Source organism: Labeo rohita, unplaced genomic scaffold (genome assembly GCF_022985175.1).
Source record: "Labeo rohita strain BAU-BD-2019 unplaced genomic scaffold, IGBB_LRoh.1.0 scaffold_151, whole genome shotgun sequence".
NCBI lineage: Eukaryota > Metazoa > Chordata > Actinopteri > Cypriniformes > Cyprinidae > Labeo > Labeo rohita.
The window spans coordinates 74,974-91,386 of record NW_026127681.1 but is presented as its reverse complement, the minus strand read 5'-3'; the positions used below and the strand labels follow the sequence as shown (position 1 = coordinate 91,386).

General features: G+C 44.1%; 1 protein-coding gene across 1 annotated transcript in view; it reads left to right on the top strand.

Moving 5' to 3' along the window:
- The window catches only part of LOC127158440 (protein NLRC5), a 95,521-nt gene that overhangs the window by 41,767 nt on the left and 37,341 nt on the right, over positions 1-16,413 (top strand). Inside the window, exons 9-13 of the mRNA XM_051101578.1 lie at positions 6,786-6,959; positions 7,670-7,843; positions 8,233-8,406; positions 15,009-15,182; positions 15,628-15,801. Of these exons, the coding sequence (XP_050957535.1) occupies positions 6,786-6,959; positions 7,670-7,843; positions 8,233-8,406; positions 15,009-15,182; positions 15,628-15,801 (870 nt within the window). The remainder of the gene's footprint in view (positions 1-6,785; positions 6,960-7,669; positions 7,844-8,232; positions 8,407-15,008; positions 15,183-15,627; positions 15,802-16,413) is intronic.

Genomic DNA, 16,413 nt, shown 5'->3' with positions numbered 1-16,413 from the left:
TCTAGGACCACCGATGGAAATGGTCGAGCGCACAAGAAAAAAGACGACATTCTCCATTCATTTTAACCAATTGAAAAAAAATCGTTGCCGCTTTCAGACGCGACTTTATTCTTATTTTACTGGTTCGTTCGTTTCTATGGCGTTATTTTAATGACAAATTTAGAGCACATTATTGTAATGCGGGGCGCATTAAAATGCTTAAGCACAAATCTCCTCTCTTGCAGGTGGATTCTTTTCGCTCTCATGAAAAAAGTGCTTTCTCCCACTTGCATGTGCACATTTTTTTTTTAAAAAAAGAAAAACATCACCAGCTGCAAAATTCAAATCCATGTTCACTAGCTGGCACTGAGCCAGAGACATATTGTCAGGTTGTGTAGCAGGGAGGAAGGCAGATGACGATTAAGGAATGTTTTAAACAAAATGATTTTAACAATAATTGAAAAACAGGCAGATTGGGAGAACACACAACTAATAATAATGACTGAGAACAGACAACCAAAGACTGAACAAAATGGAGTTTAAATACTAGGACAAATGAGAGGAAATGAATAACAGGTGCAGGGTAATTAATCAAAAACCATAGCAACACGTGAGGAACAGAAACAGAAGGCAGGAGAACAAGGAAAACAGAACCAAAACAAAGAACATGTGACGCATATGTGACAATCACACACGATTCTGTTCAGCTTATGAATGCAATGGCCAATCAGAGGTGTTCAGATGAGTCATCGCTGAAAGTGTTATAGGCTAATTAGTAACTTATAATGTTTTATTAAATTCACATTACATATAAAGTCAGTCATATTAAACATATTTTATGGCATGACACCTATATCTGGTACTTAAGTAAAAAGACAGGTTTTTATGCATAGTTAATAGATTTCACTATTAGGCTACTTTGCTGAGGACTCATTATAGATCAACTAACATGATTTATAAAGGTGCAAAATTATTTGTCAAATAAATGAAACATGATGAAACATTCATTTGAGTTTAAATTGTTATAGCTTATTCTAGAGATTGCAGTGATGCATGACATGGTGAAAAAATGACTGAATGAATAATACTGTATTAAAGTAGCTTAAGATTCATTTTAAGTGTGTCCCCTAAAAGCACAAGTGGCCCCAGCCTGTTCCCCCCAGTTACTGTGGTCTAGAACGACCACTGCAGGGTCAAAGTTTCGTTAAAGAACAATCTCTTTCTTACATTTTCATAATCTGAAGAACGTCTTGGTTACATCTGTAACGCTCGTTCCCTGAAGGAGGGAACGGAGACTTTACTTCATAACTGACATATTTGGGGTCTCCTTTGGGAGGCCAGTCACCTCTGAGTTAACTAGAAAGGGCCAATGAAAATTGGCGAGTGGATTTTGCATGCCAAGCCACTCCCTCGTACATACAGGTATATAAGATGGTGGCATGCATCCGCTCATTCAGATTTCTGCTTCGGAGCTAAGCCCAAACCGAGTGCCCCAGCGCAGTCCAGGGTTGTGGCATGTAACATCCCTGAAGGAGGGAACGAGGGTTACAGATGTAACCGAGATGTTCCCCTTCAGTCGTACTCTATGACGTTATGTCATAACTGATGTATTTGGGGTGGTAGAGGGGGCTCTAGCCTGAGTGATAGTATTAATCACGGCCTTGGGAAGGCCAGTGAGGTCTACCGTGTCCTGTCCAGAAGCCACACATGGAGGTTCCAGAGATCAGGACGCGGGTGCCAAATTGTGCCCATCTCCTGAGAAAGAAGGGCCTTCCTCAGGGGAATCTTCCAGGGAGGGGCTGCCACGAGGAGCATGAGGTCGGCAAAACAGGTCTGGGTGAGCCAATAAGGCATAACCAACAGAACCCACTCCTTGTCCTCCCTGATCTGCACAGGGTCTGTGCAAGGAGGCTCACTGGGGGAAAGGTGTACTTGAGGAGGCCCCGGGGCCAGCTGTCTGCCAGCTGTGTGTCAGCACGTTTCTGTTGAGGGGGGCATCAGTCAGGGAGTAAAACGGGAGAGTGAGCTGTCATGACAGCACATCGGCTTCACAATTCAGCTCCCCCGGAATGTGAACAGCGTGCAGCGAATTGAGCCGCGTCTGACTCCAAAGGAGGAGATGGCGGGAGAGTTGCGACATACGCCTCTGACGCCTCTGAACCTGAGCAGGCGCCTCGCGAATTAGATCGCATAGCCGAGTCAGACTGTCCGGATCAACCAACGAAATGGGCTGGGGAGCGCTAACCAGGCCCCCAGTCGCCATGCTAGTGGGATCAACGGAACAGTCGCTGACATACCCGTGGTGGGGCTGCCTGGGGGGGGAGGTCACCCAACCCACAAAACGGACTGTTCTGGGGAAAAGTCTAGCTGCGGCAAGCAACCCTTACCTTCCCCCCTGGTTCCCGCGGTGGTGGCAAAATCACACTCCGAGTCTGAATCTGAGGAAGCAAAGCTCCCCCTGGAAAGGGGGTTGAGATGTCTGAGATGTTGAGGTCCCCCGTCAAGCAATCTCCTCCATCTCTGGGTCATCCGAGTCAGGGCCGCTTCGCGGACTTGTGGTTGTTCTTAGCGGGGCCCTGATCAGAGGACTGCGCCGATCTCCTGCAGCCAGCTCTAGACTGAGTAGAGAATGAAGTAGAGAATCCAATGGCGAAATTTCCAGTCAGCTTGCGGGTGAAGCTCCGAAGCAAAAACCTGAATGAGTGGATGTACGCCACCATCTTATATACACGTATGTACGGGGGAGTGGCTTGGCATGCAAAATCCACTTGCCAATTTTCATTGGCCCTTTCAAGTTAACTCAGAGGTGACTGGCCTCCAAAAGGAGACCCCAGATACATCAGTTATGACGTAACATCGTAGAGTATGACTAAAGGGGAACCTTCTTTCACCACAAAAAACCTCTTGTGAAACAGTCAAGTCACCTTTAATTCTGTAGTGCTTTTAACAGTACAGTTTGTGTCAAAGCAGCTTTACAGTATTAAATAGGAAAATAGTGTCAATAACGCAAAAGGACAACAGAAAACACTCAATTTTCAGTTAAAGTTCATCATTAAATCCAGTGATGTCATCATCCAGCTCAGTTTAGTTCAAATAGTATCTGTGCAATCAAGTTGACAAAATTAAAATTGAAAATTAAGCATCCCCAACTAAACAAACCAGAAAGGTTCTTAAACCTTTCTTAAGGAAACAGAGTCTGGTCCGCAACTCACCGATGGTCATTCTCCCGCAATGAGAGCATGACTCATCCACAAAAGCTGCCTCAGTGTGCTTAGTGCCCAGACATGTGAGGCAACAATCGTGACCATCACCCAGCGCCAGGTAACGACCGCACCCAGAAGCGCACGGGTGGAAGGGCATGTTCAAACGCTGTGTCTTTATAAAGACGTCAATCCGTGAAAGTTCTTTTAGAAAACTGCTCTGATGTGCTTAGTTTACGCTCTGATGTGCTTAGTAGATTGGTCTCTCTAAGCGAGATCCCAATTCGGCAGTCACCGATGTGACTCGAAGTTACCGACTGAATGGGGAACTGTACCGTTACAACCTGCAAGTTCATGAAAACATTAATGCAATGCAAGTACTGCCTTTGATGTGGCGGTAATGCTGCTCAAAAACTTGGTTTTGGAGAAATGTTAATAATAAAATAAAACATGAAATGATGTAAATAAATCTGTAGGCCTATACATTTATATGGTAACACTATATAATAAGATTTCATTAGTTCATGTTAGCTAATGTATTAACTAACATGAGCGAACAATGAACAATACATTTGTTCATACATTTATTCATACATACATTTATTCAACTTTGTTAATGTACTGTAAATTAATGAAAATGTAGTCGTTCATTGGTAGTTCATGTTAATTCACAGTGCATTCATGTTAACAAACAACTTTTGATTTTAATAATGCGTTAGTAAATGTTGAAATTAATGTTTAGATTAATAAATGTTGTAAAAGTATTGATCATTCTTAGTTCATGTTAACTATACTAGTTAACTAATGTTAACTAATGAATCTTATTGTGAAGTGCTACCATTTATATAAATGTATCTGTATGTAATGGTGGGAGAGAGACGAGAGGCGAGCGGATCCAAATGCGAGCTTTTATTTACAGGACGTGACAAAGACATAGATGAACAGGCAGGGTCAGAACAACAGCAAGCAGGTATAACAAAGGCAAGACGTGGGGATAGTCCGTGTAGCAGGCGTGGGTCAAACAGCGGCGAACATAATCCATAAGGGAAAGGCAAGGGAATAGTCCATAAAACGAGTGAGAGTCAGAAGGCAGGCGGCAAGACAGACGAGACAAGATGGCCAGGTGAGAAAGCTAAACACAGGGGAACTCGGGAACTCGGGAACTAGGGAACTAGGGAACTAGGGAACGCGATACACAATGCAAAAGCCACAACATAAACCACAATACTCTGTGACCAGTATGGGGGAAGACGGGTGCTTTTATAGCGCGCCTGATTAGTCACAGGTGCTGACCCAATCAGCACGCTGGATGACGGGAGATGTAGTCCGGGGTGTAGTGCAACAGTCTGTGTGTAAAGACGGTGCGAGAGCGACATCTGGTGGTGAGCGGACCGCAGGTCACCGACCAGATTCATGACATAGCCCCCCACCAAAGAGCGGCTTCCAGACGCTCCAACCCACCAACAGTCCAGGGGGCAGTGGGACGGGGGTGAAACAGGGCGAGGGTTGGAGGACCAGGTCCTTGCGGAGGACCAGGTGACTGAGGCAGGACCGGCAGGGCAGGAGCCCACCAGGGTGGAGCAGGAGGCGCAGGAACCCTACAGGGCAGAGCAGGAGGCAGAGCAGGAGGCGCAGGAGCCCTCCAGGGCGGAGCAGGAGGCACAGCAGGAGGCGCAGGAGCCCTCCAGGGTGGAGCAGGAGGCGCAGAAGCCCTCCAGGGCAGAGCAGGAGGCGCAGGGCCCTCCAGGGCAGAGCAGGAGGGACAGGGGCCCTCCAGGGCGGAACAGGCACCCGCGTCATGGACTGGGACCTGGGGAGAGCAGGGACAGAGGAGGCAGACAGAATAAGGAGAGAAGAGAGTTCATAGGCGTTGGCCATCATGACAAGACATGGCGAGGCTCTGGGCGGTCAGACGGAACATGGCGAGGCTCAGGGCGATCAGACGGGACGTGACTTGACTCTGGGCGGTTGGACGGGACATGACTTGACTCTGGGTGGTCAGGCGGGACGTGGCTTGACTCTGGGTGGTCAGGCGGGACGTGACTTGACTCTGGAACAACAGCAATCGCTTGAATTGGCTCATGAAGATCAACTGTAACTTGACTAGGCTCATGGAGATCAGCTGAGGCTTGACTTGGTTCGTGAGGATCAACAGTGACTTGACTTGACTCTTGGAGATCAGTAGTGACTTGACTTGGCTCATGGAGATCAGCAGTGACTTGACCTGGCTCGTGAAGACCAGCGATGACTTGACTTGGTTTGTAGAGACCAGCTGTGACTTTACTTGACTCAGGAACGACAGCTCTGACTTAGCTTGAATCAGGAATGACAGCTTTGACCTTGCTTGACTCAGGAACAATAGCTGTAACTGCACTTGACTTAGGAAGAGCAGCTCTGACTTGCCTTCACACAGGAAACACAGCTGTAACTTGACTTGACACTGGAACAACAGCTGTATCTTGACTTGACTTGGAAGCTTGACTGGACTTGGGAAATACAGCTGCAACTTGACTGGACTCGGGAAACGCAGCTGTAACTTGACTAGACTCGGGAAACGCAGCTGCCATTTGACTTGACTCGGGAAACGCAGCTGTAACTTGACTGGACTCAGGAAACACAGCTGTAACTTGGCTTGATTCTGGAAACGCAGCTGCAACTTGACTTGACTCGGGAAATGCAGCTGTAACTTTGCTTGACTCTGGGGTAGCAGCAATGATGTGACGGAGCTCCGTTTTCACCGCCATTTTGTGAACAGGCTCCGCCGTCGCCACCATTTTGTGAGCGCACACCGGCGCGGCCGCCATCTTGTGCAGGGGGCTCTGCTGTCGCCGCCATAGCATGAATGTGCTCCGGCGCAGCCGCCATTTTGAGAGCGGGTTGCACGGCCGGCGATACTGCGATGTCGCATTGCTCCTCTGCGACTCCCACAGTAAAGGATGAGCCCACACGCAGTAAAGCATAGTCCATAAAAAAGTCCATGCGTCTAAGCACAGAACTGAGTGGCTGATTAATGTCACAGAAAATTTCTATCAAAATGTAGTCCGGGAGGTCAGAATAATTAGCTATGGCCAGAAATTCGAAGATGTGCTGTTCGAGTGAACGCGGGCCTTGTTTGAGTCTGAATAGAATTTTGTTTGTGTCCATACCTGTTGTATGTCCAGGTTTAAAGCTGCTGGATCCTTGAGTGACGGAGTATTCTGTAACATTGAGTGAGAGGTGAGAGACGAGAGGCGAGCGGATCCAAATGCGAGCTTTTATTTACAGGACGTGACAAAGACATAGATGAACAGGCAGGGTCAGAACAACAGCAAGCAGGTATAACAAAGGCAAGACGTGGGGATAGTCCATGTAGCAGGCGAGGGTCAAACAACGGCTAACATAATCCATAAAGGCATGGCGAGGGAATAGTCCATAAAACGAGCGAGAGTCAGAAGGCAGGCGGCGAGACAGACGAGACAAGATTTATTTTTTTTGTTTTGTTTTGAAGACCAAATTGTGAAAAATTATCCAAAGGTATTCAGACACTCTTCCTCTCTTTCATTTTATAAAGACATTTTGACTTTATTAAACGGTTTTCTTCTATCTTCTCTCTTTCTCTCAATGCAGGTTAAGCAACTGTGAAATGACAGATGAAGGTTGTTCTGCTGTGACTTCAGCTCTGAAATCAAACCCATCACACTTGAGAGAACTGAACCTGAGCTGGAATAAACTAGGAGACTCTGGAGTGAAAAACCTCAGTGATCTACTGATGAACACACAATTCAAGCTGGAGAAACTAAAGTTAGAATCATTATACTGTACAGCAGTGACAGTGAGATTAAAAACTTACTGACAATATTTTAGTTCTTGTTATGATTTATTTATTTATCTGGGTACATAATTTATTTTCAATGTAACCTATTATTAATGTACCCTTGTGCTTTTTATTGAAAATAACTTTCCCTTCTCAAAAACATTTCTTCTCTGGTCTGGTGACGTGAGGGTGTGAAAACCTGTCAGTCACATGAGATCACACATGAGAAAATTTTTTCATGTTCAAAAAGGTTTCACTCAGACATGCATCACAATAACAACAAAATATGATCACAAAATGTTGCATTTGACTGTAAACTACAATCTTAAAATGTCTTGAAGTAAATTTTGATTTATGAACAGAATTTTCTTGATTTGTTACATTTAAACTCCATTTTTACATTTACATTAATGTTATTTTAAAGTGATTCTATAGTTGATTCTGTATCTTAATTACATTACAAACCACAAATCATTTTTTGGTCTGACTAAAGATTCTCCAGACTTGAAATGTAACTAGTATCCTCAAATCCTAGTTTTGTTTTAGTTTATGGCTGTATAATTATTTATATACATGTTTCGTTTTCAGGTTTTAACAACATTTTATTTTTTGCACTGTATGGTGTTTAATCATGATTCATTTAACTCACACATGAACAACATGTCTGATTCATTGCCTTTTCTCTTTCTGTCTTCAGTCTGCGTGGATGCAGTATGACAGAGAAACAGTGTCTCATCCTGACTTCAGCTCTGAAATCAAACCCATCACACCTGAGAGAACTGGACCTGAGCTGGAATGAACTAGGAGACTCTGGAGTGAAAAACCTCAGTGATCTACTGATGAACACACAACGCAAGCTGGAGAAACTAGAGTTAGTACAGTTAAAGTTTATTTATTTTAAGACAACAGGTCTGAAGTTATGTTGTTTAAAGCAGTTTAAGCAGTTTAAATCAGCCTTTCATTAGGGAATAAAGAATGGAGGCATTAAATAAATAAAATAAAGTAAAGTAAGTAGAAGCAGTGCCTGCCCTCATACAAAACTAACATGACTCAAAACAAACTATTAGAAACTAAATGTCTCTTCAATATTATGATCATCATAGATTCTAAACATTAGTTTAAATCAAATATAAAACACAGAAGGATTCACACTGTAAACTGGAGAGATTGAGCTCAGTAACATTCACATAAAGAATCAGGAAACATGATAATAATGATAATATTTTCTTTTCTTATTTTATGCTGTTTTTGCCATTGCAGGTTAAGCAACTGTGAAATGACAGATGAAGGTTGTTCTGCTGTGACTTCAGCTCTGAAATCAAACCCATCACACCTGAGAGAACTGAACCTGAGCTGGAATAAACTAGGAGACTCTGGAATGAAAAACCTCAGTGATCTACTGATGAACCCAAAATGCATGCTGGAGAAACTAGAGTTAGTATCATTATACTGTACAGCAGTGGCAGTGAGATTAAAGTTCACTGTTTACTTTCATGAAGTCACCATGAAATTGAAGTTGACAGTTACTTTTTATGGAATATTTCATCTAAATAACTTAAATGACAGCAATACAATTAATTGTTAATGGACCAAATTAAATCCTGCCATACTTTTTTTTTGCATTCACTCAGACATACTGTACAGTTGTAACGGGACTCGTATGAAGCGTGATAGATCCAAGTGCGAGCTTTATTGAACACAACGTAGTCAGACAGGCAGGGTCGATCTCCAAACAAACAGTGATATCCAGGTAGGTGTGCAACGGATCGCGGTTGATCCGTGATCCACGTGGATCACGACCCACGGTTCGGAACACACGTGACCCGCGGATTAACTCATTTTAAAAACTTGTAGATTACAGTGTTTCCCCTGCCATTATATTAGGGGGGCGGCCGTAATAGCCTTATGTTATTTATCTTATTTACACAAAGGCATGTCATTTCTCTCTCTAACGTTACGTTATGTGGTCACGCGTTTACAATTTCTCCTCCGCTAAAACGCGGACGGGATCGCGGAGTCCATTCATGAAAACGGATTTACTCTATAGCACTGGATGCCACAGAATTCCTCAATTTTTGGATCAATAAATCAAAAGTAGGTCTCTCACTTAATTCGATATGGACTAGTGTCTGTGAATATTAAAACGCCAAAGACGGTTTAAATATGAATCCTCCATGTTCCGCTTGGCTCTGTATGAATGAATGGCGGAGATGCGGTTTTGTTTACTACACAAATACTGAAGCACATGTGAGGCTCGCGGTTATTTTCGGCCCCTGTGTTTCATTATATGACGACATAAACACATAAACTTCAGAACTGCTGTAAGAGTCACTTCATGTACATTTTACCGGTTCATTTGAGAAAATTAGCATCATATCATAGTGTATACACGCAAAAACCAACTGGCAACCGGTCAAAATAAAAGTAATATTTAACATGTAGCAGAAGTGTATTAGTCTTGTATTACTTTTGTACAGTATAATGTAGGTGAATAAATATTCCTATTTCTGGCAAATTTAAATAAAACAATTAAATGCAGAAATTATAATAATAACAGAAATAATAATAATAAAAAAATTTTGTTTGGCAGCAAACAAAAGGGTTTCATTTTCATTTCATTAAAAATAAATGCCTGTATTTGATTATCAGAAAAATTAAACCACAAGAATATCTGGGAAAAAAAACAAAAACAAAAACAAAAACAAAAAAACAAACAAACAAAAAAAAAAGATTGTAGGGCCCTGTTGTTTAAAATGTTAAAACTGAGATTTTTTAACTTATTTTTTCACTGAAATTATTTTTGGTTATTTCTTGATTTTATTTTTCTATTTTATTTTATTTAAGTTTGATAAAACCAAAAGTTTCTTGCCATACTGTTCTTGTAATAAATGGAAAACAATTTACAGTTGACTCCTCCCCCTTTTTTGCTGATCCGAAAAATGGTCCGATCCGTGACTCAAAAACCGTGAGTGATCCGAACCATGAGTTTTGTAATCCGTTGCACCACTTTATCCAGGGCAAAACAATAGCGTAATCCAGAAAACAGGCAGAAGGTCAAAATACCAGTGAGCAGTCCAAAGCAACAAATAAACAAGGCAATGGAACAAGGCAAAGAACTTTGGCAAAGAAAACATGCAAAAGTATGACTATGAAACAAAACAAGAACCATGGAAAAATAACAAGGCATGAAACAGGAAAAACGCTTGGTAGAGTCCGCACAGGCAAAACAATACCTCGCCACCTCCTGTTTGGCATGGCCCTCTTTATATGGCTGCCAAACAGGAAGTAACCACAGAAGCAGCAGTGTGGGCCTGGATCATGGAGCAGTGACAGACAGTCAGGGCAGGCAGCAGAGCAGGCAGCCATGGTGGGGCAGGTAGAGCAGACAGGAGCAAAGATACCCACAGTGGAACAAATGACATCCATAGCAGAGCAGAGAGTTCATGATTTGCATCCTTGGCCGTGACATGACGGGCAGAGAGTTCGTAGGAGGACGCCGCCCCCTTAGGAGGTTCTGCAGCCGGAGCTCCCACCTCCGGGGGCATTGGTGCAGACTCATGGTCAGACGAGATCTCTGGAGCAGACTCGTGGTCAGGCGTGGCAGTGAGTTCATGGATGGACGCCGCCTCCTTGGGAGGTTCTACAGCATTAGCGGACACCTCTGGAGGCATTGGCACACATTCATGGACAGAAGAGGCCTCAGGCACAGACTCGTGGACAGACAAGGCCTCTGGAGCAGACTCATGGTCAGACGAGGCCTCTGGACTTAGGAGTGCAGTGTATAGCCCACACGCTCAAGATGGTGACCACCATTACAGGCAGCACAGTAGACAGTGGCATGCCTGCCGGGCTTGAGGGTGTGGAGGCTGTGAGGTTAGAGAGCATGGGCTCTGCGTGGCTTGGGAGCGTGGGCTCTGCGTGGCTTGGGAGATGAGATGAGATGAGACCTGGTGAGGCTTTGGAAGGACGGCTAAGACCTGACGAGGCTTTGGGATGTCAGCTGATACATGATGAGGCTCTGGGGGGTCAGCTGAGACGTGACGAGGCTCTGGGGGGTCAGCTGAGACGTGACAAGGCTCTGGGGGTCACCTGAGATGTGACGAGGCTTTAGAGGATCAGCTGAGACGTGACGTGGGTTTGGAATGTCAGACGGGACCTGGCGAGGTTCTGGCATGACGGCCATGGCTTGGCGAGGCTCTATACTAGCAGCTATGTCGTGAAGAGGCTCTGTTAGGAGTGCAGCTGTGTCTTGACTTGAATCAGGAAGGTCTGTCGTGACTTGACTTGACTCAGGGAGGTCTGCCGTGACCTGACTTGACTCAGAAAAATCAGCAATGACTTGACTCGACTCGTGAAGAACAGCTGTGACTTGACCTGGCTCATGAAGGTCAGCTGTGACTTGACTTGACTCAGGAACAACAGCAGTAACTTGACTTGGCTCATGAAGATCTGCTGTAACTTGGCTTATGAAGATCAGCTGTGGCTTGGCTTAACATAGACAACTTAGCTGTAACGTGACTTGACTCAGGAACAACAGCTGTAACTTGGCTTGACTCAGGAACAACAGCTGTAACTTGATGTGAGCAGGCCCTGGAGTGGCAGGCATGGCGTGAGCAGGCCCTGGAGCGGCAGGCATGGCGTGAGCAGGCTGTGGCTTGGCAGACGTGACGTGAGCAGGCTGTGGCTTGGTAGTTACAACGTGAGTAGGCGTTGGCTTGGCAGGCATGGCGTTAGAGGGCTCTGATGCAACTTGAATAATCCCAGACATGACTTGAGCAGGTTTTGGCTTGGTGGACATGACATGAGAAGGCTTTGGTGTGGTGGGGAATGTGGGATTACATGGTTGTTCATTTGCAACCCCCACAGTTTTCCTCCAGGTAACTGGGAACATAAAGGTTCATTTAATCCATGGCGATATATGTCCTTAAGGACCACATCATTAAAAAGCCACAAGGTGATACAGTCCACAAAGGTCCACAACATAGTCTTCAATACAGCGGTTACCTTGGCAGAGGCAGAAGAGGTGTGATGCTGGATCCATGGTGATCTCTGTCCCAAAAGCTGCTGGATCTGTGGGAGGTGAAGTATTCTGTAACGGGACACATATGAAGCATGATAGATCCAAGTGCAAGCTTTATTGAACACAATGTAGTCAGACAGGTAGGGTCGATCTCCAAACAAACAGTGATATCCAGGGCAAAAAAAGCATAATCCAGAAAACAGGCAGAAGGTCAAAATACCAGTGAGCAGTCCAAAGTAACAAATAAACAAGGCACTGGAACAAGGCAAAGAACTTTGGCAAAGAAAACAAGGCAAATCTATGACTACGAAACAAAACAAGAACCATGGAAAAATAACAAGGCATGAAACAGGAAAAACACTTGGTAGAGTCCACACAGGCAAAACAATACCTCGCCACCTCCTGTTTGGCATGGCCCTCTTTATATGGCTGCCAAACAGGAAGTAACCACAGAAGCAGCAGTGTGGGCCTGGATCATGGAGCAGTGACAGACAGTCAGGGCAGGCAGCAGAGCAGGCAGCCATGGTGGGGCAGGTAGAGCAGACAGGAGCAAAGATACCCACAGTGGAACAAATGACATCCATAGCAGAGCAGAGAGTTCATGATTTGCATCCTTGGCCGTGACATGACGGGCAGAGAGTTCGTAGGAGGACGCCGCCCCCTTAGGAGGTTCTGCAGCCGGAGCTCCCACCTCCGGGGGCATTGGTGCAGACTCATGGTCAGACGAGATCTCTGGAGCAGACTCGTGGTCAGGCGTGGCAGTGAGTTCATGGATGGACGCCGCCTCCTTGGGAGGTTCTACAGCATTAGCGGACACCTCTGGAGGCATTGGCACACATTCATGGACAGAAGAGGCCTCAGGCACAGACTCGTGGACAGACAAGGCCTCTGGAGCAGACTCATGGTCAGACGAGGCCTCTGGACTTAGGAGTGCAGTGTATAGCCCACACGCTCAAGATGGTGACCACCATTACAGGCAGCACAGTAGACAGTGGCATGCCTGCCGGGCTTGAGGGTGTGGAGGCTGTGAGGTTAGAGAGCATGGGCTCTGCGTGGCTTGGGAGCGTGGGCTCTGCGTGGCTTGGGAGATGAGATGAGATGAGACCTGGTGAGGCTTTGGAAGGACGGCTAAGACCTGACGAGGCTTTGGGATGTCAGCTGATACATGATGAGGCTCTGGGGGGTCAGCTGAGACGTGACGAGGCTCTGGGGGGTCAGCTGAGACGTGACAAGGCTCTGGGGGGGTCACCTGAGATGTGACGAGGCTTTAGAGGATCAGCTGAGACGTGACGTGGGTTTGGAATGTCAGACGGGACCTGGCGAGGTTCTGGCATGACGGCCATGGCTTGGCGAGGCTCTATACTAGCAGCTATGTCGTGAAGAGGCTCTGTTAGGAGTGCAGCTGTGTCTTGACTTGAATCAGGAAGGTCTGTCGTGACTTGACTTGACTCAGGGAGGTCTGCCGTGACCTGACTTGACTCAGAAAAATCAGCAATGACTTGACTCGACTCGTGAAGAACAGCTGTGACTTGACCTGGCTCATGAAGGTCAGCTGTGACTTGACTTGACTCAGGAACAACAGCAGTAACTTGACTTGGCTCATGAAGATCTGCTGTAACTTGGCTTATGAAGATCAGCTGTGGCTTGGCTTAACATAGACAACTTAGCTGTAACGTGACTTGACTCAGGAACAACAGCTGTAACTTGGCTTGACTCAGGAACAACAGCTGTAACTTGATGTGAGCAGGCCCTGGAGTGGCAGGCATGGCGTGAGCAGGCCCTGGAGCGGCAGGCATGGCGTGAGCAGGCTGTGGCTTGGCAGACGTGACGTGAGCAGGCTGTGGCTTGGTAGTTACAACGTGAGTAGGCGTTGGCTTGGCAGGCATGGCGTGAGAGGGCTCTGATGCAACTTGAATAATCCCAGACATGACTTGAGCAGGTTTTGGCTTGGTGGACATGACATGAGAAGGCTTTGGTGTGGTGGGGAATGTGGGATTACATGGTTGTTCATTTGCAACCCCCACAGTTTTCCCTCCAGGTAACTGGGAACATAAAGGTTCATTTAATCCATGGCGATATATGTCCTTAAGGGCCACATCATTAAAAAGCCACAAGGTGATACAGTCCACAAAGGTCCACAACATAGTCTTCAATACAGCGGTTACCTTGGCAGAGGCAGAAGAGGTGTGATGCTGGATCCATGGTGATCTCTGTCCCAAAAGCTGCTGGATCTGTGGGAGGTGAAGTATTCTGTAACGGGACACATATGAAGCATGATAGATCCAAGTGCAAGCTTTATTGAACACAATGTAGTCAGACAGGTAGGGTCGATCTCCAAACAAACAGTGATATCCAGGGCAAAAAAAGCATAATCCAGAAAACAGGCAGAAGGTCAAAATACCAGTGAGCAGTCCAAAGTAACAAATAAACAAGGCACTGGAACAAGGCAAAGAACTTTGGCAAAGAAAACAAGGCAAATCTATGACTACGAAACAAAACAAGAACCATGGAAAAATAACAAGGCATGAAACAGGAAAAACACTTGGTAGAGTCCACACAGGCAAAACAATACTTCGCAACCTCCTGTTTGGCATGGCCCTCCTTATATGGCTGCCAAACAGGAAGTAACCACAGAAGCAGCAGAGTGAGCAGTAACAGTCAGTCCATAGGTAAGGGCTTCCTCTGCTGGTGTGGCATTACAACAATAAAGAATGACAGCTGCAAAAACGTGTTTATCGATGATAAAATACTCTATAAATGTCTTTAGGTAAATTGTATGTCAGAAACAGAATTTTAAACTAAATTTTCACATTTTTAATGTTATTTTTAAGTAGTTCTATAGTTGATCCTGTATCTTAATCTGCTTTGTTAATCTTTTTTTTTCTTCTGTGCTTGTTTATGGTCATATAATGTTTTTGGCAATGTTTTATTTATTGCACTGTATGCTGTTTATTCATGATTAATTTAACTAACACATAAACAACTGATTCATTGTCTTTTCTCTTTCTGTCTTCAGTCTGTATAGATGCAGTATTACAGAGGAACAGTGTCTCATCCTGACTTCAGCTCTGAAATCAAACCCATCACACCTGAGAGAACTGAACCTGAGTGAGAATAAACTAGGAGACTCTGGAGTGAAAAACCTCAGTGATCTACTGATGAACCCACATAACAGGCTGGAGAAATTAGAGTTAGTACAGTTAAAGTTTATTTAGTTTAAGACAACAGGTCTGAAGTTATATTGTTTAAAGCAGTACACTGGTTTTGCCATATTGGTCAGATTCTGTAAGTTTTTTTTACATTTTTTATATAGTATGTAAATGCAGAAATCAGCCTTTCATTAGGGAATAAAGAATGGAGGCATTAAATAAATAAAATAAAGTAAGTAGAAGCAGTGCCTGCCCTCATACAAAACTAACGTGACTCAAAACAAACTATTAGAAACTAAATGTCTCTTCAATATTATGATCATCATAGATCCTAAACCTTAGTTTGAATCAAATAAAAAACAAAGAAGGATTCACACTGTAAACTGGAGAGATTGAGCTCAGTAACATTCACATACAAGAATCAGGAAACATGATAATAATGATAATATTTTCTTTTCTTATTTTATGCTGTTTTGCCAATTGCAGGTTAAGAAGCTGTGAAATGACAAATGAAGGTTGTTCTGCTGTGACTTCAGCTCTGAAATCAAACCCATCACACCTGAGAGAACTGAACCTGAGCGAGAATAAACTAGGAGACTCTGGAGTGAAAAACCTCAGTGATCTACTGATGAACACACAATTCAAGCTGGAGAAACTACAGTTAGTATCATTATACTGTACAGCAGTGACAGTGTTATTAGTTTACTGTTCAGTTTATTTTAAGTATTTTGTGTGTGTTTGTGACTGTACACTCAAAAATTATTTTTGGCTCTTGTTCATTTTAATTAAAATGAGCTGAAGTAACATGTTTTTGAGCATTCTGTAACAATTTCATTGTGTTCACTCTACCTAATATATTTAAAATTGAAACTAATTTAATTTATTTGTGTTAAAACAACATTAATATTTTCTTTTTGGCTTAACTAACCGAGCAGTGGATTTGTAGTTCCCAGCATGATTTGCAAGGAACTGCATGATTGTAAATTTAGGGATGAAGTTTTATTTTATGTGTTTTTCTGTAAAGGGAAATACATGTTAGTGTTTAATGTTCAGTTATGCTGGACAGTTTCTGTAATGTTGTTGAATTTTGTGGTTCCCATTATGCAGAACAGTGACGTTTGTGTTTAGACTGTGACTCTTGAGTAATAGATATTCAAATGTCAGTACTGACACCAGTTTTTTCATATTCATTATTGTGTATAATTATGAGTTCCCACAAGATTTAGTTTGACAAATGTAGTTGTGCTAACCCAAACTAGTGTAAATTAATTT